This window comes from Castanea sativa, chromosome 11 (genome assembly GCF_040712315.1).
Source record: "Castanea sativa cultivar Marrone di Chiusa Pesio chromosome 11, ASM4071231v1".
In the NCBI taxonomy this organism is placed as follows: Eukaryota; Viridiplantae; Streptophyta; class Magnoliopsida; order Fagales; family Fagaceae; genus Castanea; species Castanea sativa.
Genome location: NC_134023.1, coordinates 46,504,558 through 46,517,402, shown reverse-complemented (window position 1 = coordinate 46,517,402; position 12,845 = coordinate 46,504,558). Strand labels below are relative to the sequence as shown.

The 12,845-nt window shown below is 34.7% G+C and overlaps 2 protein-coding genes across 2 annotated transcripts; both read right to left on the bottom strand.

Annotated features, from left to right (window-relative positions):
• Nucleotides 1-49: 49 nt before the first annotated feature.
• Nucleotides 50-1,268, bottom strand: LOC142615331 (F-box/kelch-repeat protein At3g06240-like). The gene has a single exon (XM_075788075.1). It carries the CDS (start codon nt 1,266-1,268, stop codon nt 117-119), a length of 1,152 nt encoding a protein of 383 aa, XP_075644190.1. The 3' UTR covers nt 50-116.
• A 4,719-nt stretch (nt 1,269-5,987) lies between these two features.
• On the bottom strand, nt 5,988-7,377 carry LOC142617628 (F-box protein CPR1-like). The gene has a single exon (XM_075790575.1). It carries the CDS (start codon nt 7,311-7,313, stop codon nt 6,105-6,107), a length of 1,209 nt encoding a protein of 402 aa, XP_075646690.1. The 5' UTR covers nt 7,314-7,377; the 3' UTR covers nt 5,988-6,104.
• Nucleotides 7,378-12,845: the final 5,468 nt, after the last annotated feature.

The following is a 12,845-nucleotide window of genomic DNA, read 5'->3' as shown; positions in this document are numbered from 1 at the left end:
AAATCAAGCATTTTGTAGTACTATCATGCCCACGGCTAAAGGAAAAGGAATAACAAGGGCTTCACTTCATCCATACTTCTAATGACTTTACTTCGAATATGCACGCCACCATCCCCTTAATAAGACACCATGTTTGCTCCATCAAGCAAAGCAAGGCTCTCCATGAAAGTTCCTACACATGAAGCATGTTGAATATCAGAATCCTTCTCGAGTAGAGTTTCAGTGTCAACTAACACAAACTTATACTTCTTGTTCTCCAATTGATCATTTCTTCTGCAAATCAGAAGAGAACCACTCTCAGTGAAGCCAATGCAAATAGCTACTCTTCTTCCAAATGGTAGAACAAAAAGTTTATGCCAAGACTCATGCGCACCATACTCCCTCATAACCCATATGGTGTGTTGGTAGTATTGTTCACTCTCCCCATATGTAATGACAGCTAGTTTCCCCTTGAATGATGCAAGACATATTTGAAAGGAGGGTACGCTCATAGAACCATCAGGCATTTCCAGATTCCTGAATCTCTCACAATTGACATCAAAGCACATAATCATTTCACTACAGTGCTTTTCCTCTTCTTTTATGAAACCTGCCATCCAGTGCAAAGCTCCACCAACCAATGGGATTGGCAAAAAATAATTATTATCATAAATATTGCTTCTCAACGGCATTTCAATCCTTCTCCATGAATCTGAACTTAATGTGTACACCTCAATTTCAGATGGAGGCACAGAATGAGAAATTGAAATCCTCACAACCTTGTAGTCATTATTCTCAGAATGATACGAAAATCCAAGTGTAACAGAATCTAATTGTCCTAAGCAAGGTTTGGGCAACCTCTTGAACTTTCTAATGCTGGGATTCCACAAATATATAACATTACCAGAAGTGGTAGTACTTTCAATATCAGCAAGACACAATAAGCCATTGTAGGAACCGACTATTTTGGCACACCCAGAAGGAAAATCAAAGGGAATTCCTATATCAAAAATCCTATCAAACGTTCCATCGAAAGTGACTGTACAGATTTGCCTCAGACTTGTAATCCACGGCATGTGTATGAGATAACCATGATCTTTGTTGTTATTGGTATTATTAAGGTGGGAAGAGATGAAATTGGGTGTGGTGATTGATGCGCAGTAGGATTTGCAAATGCACCTAAATCTTAAGAGTGATTTAACTGGTAGCCTAGCCAAGATGTTGAGTACAATGTCATGTGGGACATAGTTCTTCTGTTGGAGGATTGGAGGTTCTCTCGTTTGGAACATTTTTCAAGCGGAAGAGAAGAAAAGAGAGAGTAAAGTAGTAAGGATTTTAGGATCTTTATAAAGAGTTGTGCTCTGAAAGTGTTTGATCTGCTGAGGAGTTTAAGATATTTGTAACTTTAAAGACGACTCCTTATACTCATCAAAAAATGATTCATTGTAAGAACAAACTCCTACACCAAGCTTGGCCTTTCAGTCTTCTGTCAAAGCAAGATACTCTAAAAAAATTACATATCTAATTAGCAAAAATTTCATTGTGCCAATTATAGATCTAGAGCTTGCATTTTTTTTTTTTAAATCTTGAAATCAATAGAAAGATGCCAAGAGCTTTTTTTATTTCATTATTATTATATAAGAAAAAGAGCTTTATAGTTTAAATGACATCGTTTTAGAGTTTTTAATTGAGATAAACATAGAGGATAATTATATAGTATCACTAGCCTTATCACATGCCTTACGTGCATGATCAGATTTTTTTTTTTTTAACTTTCAAAATTCTTTATTCATCCCATTTGGTTGTTTGTCTTCATCCTAGTAAACCCAATCCAAACTCGATCTTCAACACCACTAGTTGCCATTTGTAACTTGATTAGAAGCACCAGATTTGTTAGCTTCATTTAATTTCTTCAAACATTTAATACCAACAACTTCATTACTCACAGTAACTAGTAAAGCAGTCCAACGAAATAGAGAATTAGCAACTCGATTAGAAGCACCAGAGTTATGTTCAACAACACAGCAGGCAAAAAATAATTATTATCATAGAATTTAATATTGCTTCTCAACGGCATTTCAATCTTTCTCCATGAATCTGAACTTAATGTGTACACCTCAATTTCAGATGGAGGCACAGAATGAGAAATTGAAATCCTCACAACCCTGTAGTCATTATTCTTGGAATGATATGCAAATCCAAGTGTAACAGAATCTAATTGTCCTAAGCAAGGTTTCATGTACTCCATTGAAATTAAATAATTTTCCTATTCTCCAAGGCAACTGCATACACCCAAGGTAAAATGTTTGCTAAATCTGTTTTTATGCAAAATTGCAACCAATGGTTAAAAAACTGAACTGTCTAGGAAGAAAAAAAAAAAAAGAGATAAAAAAGAAGAGATTCAAGGTTTTAGGGTCAAACTAGTCTTTTAACCAAAGTAGAACCATGATAATGTTATAATTAATTTTATATTTATTAAAAATAACAAATAAATTTATAAAAAGAACAAAATTGGTTAAAAGATATCTGAAGAAATTTGACCAATTTTCTCATGAATTTTCATGATTTTAATAAGTTCAAAAGAAAATAATAGTACATAAACAAGCATAAACAAAATGTTGAGTTTAGTGATCCTTCAAGTAGAAAGTATTTAAATCTAAATTAATATTATTCATACTTGTAAAAAAATGTATTTTAATCTAATTAAGACCATTTTTAAAACAAATTTATAAGTAGCACATTGACATGCAAGATCACAATTCTTAAATCTCATATTAAGCCATGGAAAATTTTTCCCTTCCACATTAGACCATTACTTTCATGCCTTCTGCAAAAGAAAAGGAGCATTCAGCATTCCTCAATCACAGCTTGAGTTGCAAATAATGACACTTCTTATCCAAATAGCATATTTTCTACATCAAGTAACGCAATCCTCTCCACAAAAAGAGCAGGCAAAGCTGGAAAAGATAGAATACAAAGATCCTTCAGGATCCAATAAGTTGATACACAGAACAATTATCCAATTTTTCGCAAATTCTCCTTTTCATTTGTGTTATGATCAGCCCAATTAGTCAGGAAAATACATGAGAGAGTGATAAATTTAAATTTTTCTTGCCAACCAAAGCAGGGACCTGCTCTTTGAACCAAAAGTACACCAAGCCTGGTGCAACTGGAAAAAGTCTAGAACATTTTCCAATTGCACAAAAAAAAGATGCTTACTATATGATTATGATTCATGCAGACCAAACTATCTCATCACCCAAACAATGCATAGCTCACCCAAACAATCAAAGCCAAATTTTCCATGTACAATTCAAGATGTTCCACTTGCAAGTCATCTACAACAGCAACAGGTAGTGTGATCCAACGGGATGACTGAATAATTTCTGCAGGGAGTGCTATCTCTCCGAATTTCTCTCCACTGGCATCAAATGACATCATTCTAGGCAAGTAAGTTGATTTTGTTGCTAAAGTAACTTAAACACCAGTGTAAGTGCACAATTTGCACCTGGCCCCAAGAACAGTTATGGGCTCAGGCCCAATGAGCCTTAAACAATATGAATTTGTAGAGTGTGGGCTTGAAACCCAGGTTAGAAGCGTGTGAGGATTAAATGACAAACTAAAGATTGCAAATACTTGGAAACAACAAGGAGTATAGTAAATCAGCTTCCTCGGATGTAAGCCGAGAGTTGTTCTTATATTATATCTTTCTCTTTGTTTCTTTTTCTTTTTAAGTTACAAAAAGTCCGTCCCCTTTTTCTGTCTTAGATTGCTCTTTAAATACTACTCTTTTGAATACTTTGTACACGTGTTGCCTCACCTCCCCCTTAGCCTAGATATTTCTTTTCTCAGTGCCTTTGAATAGTAACCAGAAGTTTCTCTTCCACTGTTCAGGTGTCACTTCCCCATAAATGCGGCCAGGGTGGTAGGTGCAGGGTCTTTAATGTGGAGGTAGCAACCTTTATCTTTGACATTTCTTCAACACCGGTGCTTCTGGGGCATTCTAGGGTTCACCCCTTTTAACCATTGGCCTTAACCGTGTCATCCCCTAATCTTTACTATGAAATCCCGAGTTCTTCGGTGTCCATCCGAGGGCAAGTTCACCCTCGCCTGGATCCTCGGCGTATGGGCCGACCCATAGTACTAACAAATTCTAAACCCAGGAGCAGGTCGGCCTTCCTTAACTCGGCCCAAAAGGCCCACATTCCCATCAGGATCTTTTTGCCCCCCAGAACCAGCTTCTCAAAAAAAAAAGTAACTTAAACACCATCAACTAGACTAACGCACCACTCTATCAAGGGGATTACAAAAGGATAAAAGGTCAAGAACAAATATTTTGAGTTTCATATCATATCAAAGTACTTACTCAAAAATGCCTACATAGAACCTAGTTACCACTTCCCAGACACTATTTCATGCTTTGGCTTGCCATAAACAATTCAAAAAACAACCCACCTCTATTGTTCTTAATATCATATTTGTCCAATTGATACTTGAAAATCAAAATAAATGGTGAGGATGGGATTAGTCAATTTTTTGAGAGAATAAGTACATAAAAGTAGCATCCTGTGTTCAAGAACTCCACCAATTAGCACAATCTGCCACATTGTTATGGGGATTACAGAAAGTCCAATTTTAATCTAGTAGGAAATAAAATATAACTAATAACAAAAATAGGAGCTGGTATAGAATTGTTCACTCAAAAGTACCCTTTTCTGCTTTAGTTAGTCATAAAGCAGACAGTGTAAACTCAGTTTTGGTGAAATGCACATTTGAATAGATCCAGATATATATTCTATCAAAACAATTGGGAAAAGTGCAATGGTTGATAGCAGTATCCAATAGAGATTAGAGATGGAGAGTTTAAGAATCGGAAGTACTGTATCAAGTTCAAAAAAATCAAGATGGTGAAAACAAGAACGTGTAGATAGAACCGATTTTAGAGTGTATGCAAGAAAAAGGATGACAAGTGGATTTCCATGTAAGAGGTCAAATATAGTACCATATGTATTCTATTTCATGGATTGTTAACTTAAACAGAGATGTTTGCATACATCATAAAAAATACTTGTAAGTTAATTTAAACTCCCACTGATGCCTGTCGCAATGCCAATGTATTTGACAAGCTTACAATTGTACACACCCCTAAATTCTTCTTGTCCAACCAAACGAAAGTTCAGGAAACACATTTGATGTAGCTCACAAAATTCTTCCGCTTCAACCAAACAAGTTTAGTGAAACCATAGCATATTTCTTTAGGAAAATGAACACAAAAGCACTAACAGAAACACAACATTTAGGCAGCTAAACTAGTTGATCCACATCCAATGAACAAAAAACATGTGATTTAACTCATCTAAGCATGAGATAATAGCATTCCTTATATATATAAATCTCTGAGACTCTAAAGATATGATCAAATAGCAGGATCACATATCTTGGGACAGAAAGACTCTGTCATATAAATTAGCTTCTTATTGTCAATATTAAGGGTAAATATACTGCAGAAACAAACAAACAAAAGACAATGCCGCCTGAGCCAGGGAAGTAAGAACAAGACCTTGTAATAATATAGCGGGATCACATATCTAGGGACAGACTCTCTTTCATATAAATTAGCCTATTATTGCCATTATTATGGTTAAATGTACTACTGAAACAAACAAAAGACCTTGTAGCTTGAAACAGGGAAGTAAGAACAAGACCTTGGAATGGTAATATGCTCACTAAAATAGCACCTGGCTACTTCTTTTCAAAATTCTCAGTTTTAGAGCTGCTTATATTCTCTCCTCTTTTTTGGTCATTTCTTCTTTTAAAGCGTAGTCATGAGAGCCATAATCTAGATCTTTTTAACACTACCAAAGGGACACATAAGCAAATAAGGATTATGTTGGCCAAGTATTGTTTTCTACTTACATTGCCAAATCTAGATTTGTGCACGACAAACATCCCCAGAGAAATATCATATACAAATATATAATACTATAATAGCCACAAAAGGATATTGTAAACCTGGGACAAAAATTAAGCTTTTCACAATACTATTGTGCCTACTACTAAAGGAAACTTCATCCATAGTCCATACCACTAGGGACTTCACTTATAATATGCATGCCACCAACCACTTAGTAAGACACCATGCTTGCTCCATCAAGTAAAGCAAGGCTCTCCATCAAGTTAGCAACACATAAAGGTTGCTGGATATCAAAATCCTTCTCATGTAGAGTTTCGGTGTCAACTAAAACAAACTTCTGTTCTTGATTGTTGGTCTTGAGGCAGTGAGTCAAAAGTGAACCACACATAGTGAAGGCAATGCAAACAGCTAATCTCTCAAGTGGTACAACAAAAAGTTTATTCCAAGACTCAAGCACGCCATATTCCCTCATCACCCAGATGGAGTATTGGAAGCCACCACGTTGTTCACTTTGTCCAAATGTAAGGAAAGCCAGTTTCCCCTTGAATGATGCAAGACATGTCTGAAATCTCACCATTGACATAGCACCATCAGGCATTCTTAACATTCTAAATTCCTCACTATCGGCATCAAATGACACAATCAATTCAACCTTGCGCTCCTCTTCTCCTTCTACGACACGTGAGATCCAGTGCAAAGCTCCACTAACCAATGGAGCTGGCAAAAGAAAACAATCATCAAGTACCTTAACATTGACTCTCAATGACATCCCAACCCTTCTCCATGAATCCGAACTTAATGTGTACACCTCAATCTCATCGGGGATAGGCGGTCTCATCCCAGGATAACCTGAAATTCTCACAACCTTGTAGTCATTGTTCTCCGAATGATATGCAAATCCGTATTTAACAAAACCCAACCTTCCTAAGCAAGAATCGGGCAACTTCTTGAATTTTCTAATGCTGGGGTTCCACAAATATATAACATTATCACAAATGTTCAAATTTCCAATATCAGCAAGACACAATAACCCATTGGAGGAACCGACTATATGGGCAGACCCAGAAGGAAAATCAAAGGGAATTTCAACCTCGGAAATCCTATCAAACGTGAGGTCAAAAGCGACCGTACAGACTGCTCTGTTAGAAGAATTTTTGGTGGCACGTAAATGCCACGGCATGTGTATGATGGAACCATCACCATCACCATTACCATTATCATTATCATGATCATGAGCAAAGTTATTTAGGTGAGTTGAGATGAAATAGGGGGTGGTGATTGAGGAGTCCCAGGCTTTGCAAACGCACCTGAATCTTATGACTGATTTGGCAGGCAGCCTTGTCAGGATGTTGAGTACGATGTCATCTGGGAGATCATTCTTCCTTTGTCGGAGGATCGGTGGTTCTGTCGTTTGTGACATTTTTCAACGGAAGAGTTGATACACAGAGACAAGGTCAGAGAGATTCGGGGTTTCTGTGTGCGCGCGCGCGTTTTTTTGGTCTTTCGTTTGAACTTGTTATTTTATTTTTTAGGGATGTTTTATGTTTAGTATTTTTTGGCCCATTTTTGTGCTTCGAGGCCCAAAGCTTTATGCTCCTAGGTATCTTGAGTGTGTTTTTCTCATATCAAGCGATAAAGAAAATCGACTAGCACATATTTTAGCTTAATATGCTAATGATCTGTTTGAATGCCATGAATTTGATGATCTATTTGGATTTGAGGTGCTTGAAATCCAAATTTTTTGTTTAAATAAGTTAAAAGAATTGGATTTGGATTTAACTCCAAACCCAACTAGAATTTGATTGGCCAAAATTCATGGATTTCAAATACCCTCAAATACAATAGAATTTATGAAATCTTTCATGCACTCTCCTCTTTCTCTCTACTTAGGCTTGTGCTTCTCTATCTTTCTCACAATGCAGCAAGCTTCTTCTTCTCTCTCTTTCTCGTGAAAACTTATAGTTTGTCCCTCTTAACTCTTATCTTTCTCTTTAACTTCTTTGTTTCCCTCTTTCTACTAAATCTAAATTCACAAAGACTGTGGGTTTTTTTTTAGTTGGCTATGACTAAAGATATTTAGTCATCATTTTGTTAATTGGATTATCAATACTATCTCGTGTATTTAAAATTAAAATGTAGAAGGATTAAAAATAATAATAAGTAAAAAAATAAATTGTATTGATCTCAAATCTAGATCCAAATTTAGATATTCAAACAATGGAATTTCAAACAATTAATTTCAAATCCTACATTGCTTAAAAAGACACAAACAAGGCATTTCAAATCAAGGCATTCAAATCAATGAATTTCAAATCTAAATCTAAACGTTGTCGTCCAAACACAATCTAAAGACATTTTGAATTATGAAAATTAGATAGAAGATTACCCATGTATGATTGAGGCAGCTCTTGTAAATGATGTTTACATTTTGCTAGTACTTAATAATATTTTAAGATTCACATTAATATATATTTTTTGAAAGATAATATTTTTATGTGCTTTATTAATAACCAACAGGTAGAATCAATCCATTTAATAAAAAAAAAACATGTGGAATCATTTATAATTAAGAAGTAAACTAATATTACTTTAATGAGATTAATTAATGATAAATTAATAACAACAATAATTCATGAACTTTGATGGTGTACCAAATAGGCCATTCTGTCCTAGGCCTTATAGTTCAACTTATACTTCCAAGCAGGAATAAACCCAAGAGGATCATATGAAAAAAAAAAAGTATATTAGTTATATTTTGACCGAAAAAAAAAAAAAAAAAAAATATATATATATATATATATATATATATATATATATATATCTATATTTAGACCCTCTTCGAAGTACCTTGGTACCTTTGACCTCTCCTCTCCAAAACCATTAGCCCAAACTCATGTAAATCCTCAACTCAAAACATATGGATGCTTATTTGAATTTTTTTTTTTTTTTTTTAGAAATACTCTGTTTATAACATTTTCATAAAAACTTTCGCAACAAATTTTAAATGAAAGATTATTATTAGTTGTTATTGGGTAGAAAAATAATTTCAATAGTGGATTCAAATTAGAAATAATAACAACTAACCACATAGGATTTGTTGTAAAAGTATTGTGAACACAGTACCTTTTTTTATGTTTATACACCAGCCCCCCTTAGCTTAAAATCTTAGGTCTATTCCTATATTTAGATATTTTTAATAAAGACATATAGGGTTAAAATTTCATTTTCAAACATCAAATTATCAATAAAACAAAATTGTTCAATTAGTGTTCCATCAACATAATAATATACCCAAAATCTCTTACTGACATAATTGGAACTCCCCCATCGAAATTAATGTTAAATCTATTCAAATGAACCCCTAATTCACAAAATGGCAACATTAGGAAATCCAAATTACTCACAAATTAAAATACAAAGTAAGGAAAAGTCGCACAATTAGTACATTGGTAAGAACACGATATATTATCCATTTGGCCAAATTAGTCGTATATTTGATTATTTTAGATATGGGAATTCATATTTTACTGATCAACATAATAATAAGATAAAAAGTATAATAAATTCCTTAGGTTTAGAGATAGGAATCAGTAACGTAACGTAAGATTCCAATTCTGCAAGACTTTTGTTATTGCTAAAGGCAAAACACAATAGAACATTGTAGATTTAGGCTTGACTTAAAGTATATACGAGGTACAAACTAAAAGCAAAAAGGTTAAGAGTGTTATAGAGTAGGAAAAAAAATTGTTGAAAAGATCCTGGAACTTCAAAAGCCCAAAGTAACCAACCAAGACTCGTTTAAACAGCAGAATTTAATACAAGGGTAAAGTAGAGTTTGATTCTTTCAAGCTAAATAAGCATATAAGGATTATGTTGGCCAAGTATCGTTTTTTTGTTGACATTGCCAAATCTAGGTTTGTGCAAGACAACCATCCACACAGAAATATATAACAACCACAAAAGGATAATGTTAACCTAGGATACAAATCAAGCTTTAAGCAGAAAATTAGTTCACAAAATTTTCTTTTAAAATAATAAGTAATAACATAACAATAGTCATGTCATGTGGGAACCACTTCACTCAAATATAATAGGTTTAAATCCTATTATATAAAAATAAATAAATAAATAAATAAATAAAACCCCGCAAGCATTTAAAAATTATATAAGTCATGGATAATTTTACTTTTCCCCATCAGACCATTACTTTCATGCATTTTGGAAAAGAAAAGGAGCATTCAGCATTACTCATCACAGCTTGAGTTGTAAATAATGACACTTCTTATCCAAATAGCATATTATCTACATCCAATAATGCAATCCTGTCCACAAAAGTAGCAGGCATAGTTGGAAAAGCTAGAATACCAAAGACCTTCTCATGTAAAGTTTCCGGATCCAATAAGTCCATACACACAGAATAGTTTTTTTTTTTTTTTTGGATAGGTAATAGATATTTCATTAATAAAATAGTACATCATGTTCACAATGATGAACAGACTGTACTTGAAACAAATACAAAAAACAAAATCACAAAGAAACAAAAACGATTGTAGGAAATCAAATACGGAAATACATTGCATAAAATCCCAAATACTAGACTATCCAAACAATGTCCCAACTCGCAGAGACTTCAAAAGATCCACAAATTTCTCAACATTCTCAAAAGTGCAGGTATTTCGTTCCCTCCAAATTAGCCACATCAAACAAGCTAACACCATATTCCAAATCGAAGAAGAGTGTATCCCTAAATAATTCTCCCATGCACAAAGAAGAGAAACAACCGTCCTTGACATCACCCATTGTATACCAAACATTAAAAAAAAAAAAAAACTTCACTCCATAAGGCATTTGCGAACTTACAATGAAGTAAAAGATGATCCACTGTTTCTCCATCATAACGGCACAAACAACACCAATTAACCAAGGGTAGGTTCCTTTTTACAAGGTTATCGATGGTAAGAATACTATATCGAGTTGTTGTCCATAAAAAGAAAGAAACTATTCTAGGTACCTTAGAACTCCAAATCCACTTCCAAGGGAAAGAAATGGTTGGAGCAGATAAGGAATTATAAAACGAGCGCACGTCAAAAACACCATTCGGGCTTAAGTTCCAAAACAAACTATCAACCCCCACACCCCTTGGCATTTTGGAATAAATATGATCGTAAAAAGCATCCACTCTCTCCACCTCCCAATCATCAGGAGCCGATGGAATTGAATATTCCAACTCCTACTACTACCATCAGATGTAATAGCAATCAACTCAGAAATCCAAGCATCTTTACTCAAATCACAAGAGAAAAGATCAGGGTAAAGATCTTTTAAAGGAATGTGTCCACACAAAAGGTCATACCAAAATCGAATACGAAGACTCTCTCCCACCACATACAACACATGACCAAAGAAACTCTCTGCGCTTTCTCTAATATTCTTCCACATTCCACACCCCTGCGAACCTCTACCAACTCTAGTGCACCAGCCTCCACTAGTTTCTCTACACTTGGTAGCTATAACCTGACGCCATAAACGATTGGTTTCACATCCAAACTGCCATAACCATTTTCCAAGCAAGGCTTGATTAACTATACACACAGAATAGTTATCTATTTTTTCACAAATTCTCCTTTTCATTTGTGTTATGATGGGCCGAGTCAGGCAAATACATGAGAGTGTGATAAATTTGAACTTTTTTGCAACCTAAGCAGGGACCTTTCTCAACCAAAGGTACACCATGCCTAGTGCAACCGAAAAAAGACTAGAACATTTTCCAATTGCACAAAAAAAGAAGTTTACTCTATGATTATGATTCACGCAGACCATACTATCTCATTACTCAAAAAATCCTCAGTGGTCGAAGTGACCATACTCAATCAGAGCCAAATTTTCCTTCTACAATTCAAGATGTTCCACTTGCAAGCCATCTCCAACAGCAGTGGTAGTGTGATCCGAATTTCTCTCCGTTGGCATCAAATGACATCATTCTAGGCAAGCAAGTTGATTTTGTTGCTAAAGTTCTTTCTAAACTTAAAAACCGTCAACTAGACTAAGTAGACTTAACACACCACTCTATCAAGGGGATTACAAAAGGATAAAAGGTCAAGCACAAATATATTGTGTTTCCTATCATATCAAAGTACTTACTGGAACATGCCTACATAGAAGCTAGTTACCACTTACCAGACGCTATTTTGTGCTTTGGCTGGCCATAAGCAATTCAAAAACAACCCACCTCTATTGTTCCTAACATCATAGTTGTCCAACTGATACTTGAAAATCAAAATAAATTGTGAGGATGGGATTAGTCAATTTTTTGAGAGAATAAGTTCATAAACTAGCATCCTGTGTTACAGAACTCTGCCAACTAGCTAAATCTGCCATATTGTTATGGGGATTACAATATTTTAATCTTGTAGGAAATAAAATATAGCCAATAACATAAATAGGAGCTGACATAGAATTTTTCGCTCAAAAGTACACTTTTCTGCTTTAGTTGGCCATAAAGCAGACGATGTAAACTCAGTTTTGGTGAAATGCACATTTGAATAGATCCAGATATATGTTCTATCGAAACAATTGGGAAAAGTGCAACAGTTGATAGTAGTATCTGATAGAGATTAGAGATGGAGAGTCTAAGAATCAGAAGTACTGTATCAAGTTCAAAAAATCAAGATGGTGAAAGCAAGAACGTGTAGATAGAACCTATTTTAAAGTGTGTGCAAGAACAAGGATGACTATTGGATTTCCATGCAAGAGGTCAAATATAGTACCATAAGCATTCTATTTCACAGATTGTTAACTTAAAACAGAGATGTTTGCATGCATCATTAAAAATACTTGTAAGTTAATTTAAACTCACACTGATGCCTGTCTCAATGCAAATGTATTTGACAAGCTAACAACTGTACACGCCACTAAATTCTTCTTGTCCAACCACATGACAGTTCAGGAAACA

What these genes read in the sequence shown, in the direction of transcription:
- LOC142615331 (XM_075788075.1), bottom strand. Translation starts at nt 1,268, where the DNA reads ATGTTCCAAACGAGAGAACCTCCAATCCTCCAACAGAAGAACTATGTC.
- LOC142617628 (XM_075790575.1), bottom strand. Translation starts at nt 7,313, where the DNA reads ATGTCACAAACGACAGAACCACCGATCCTCCGACAAAGGAAGAATGAT.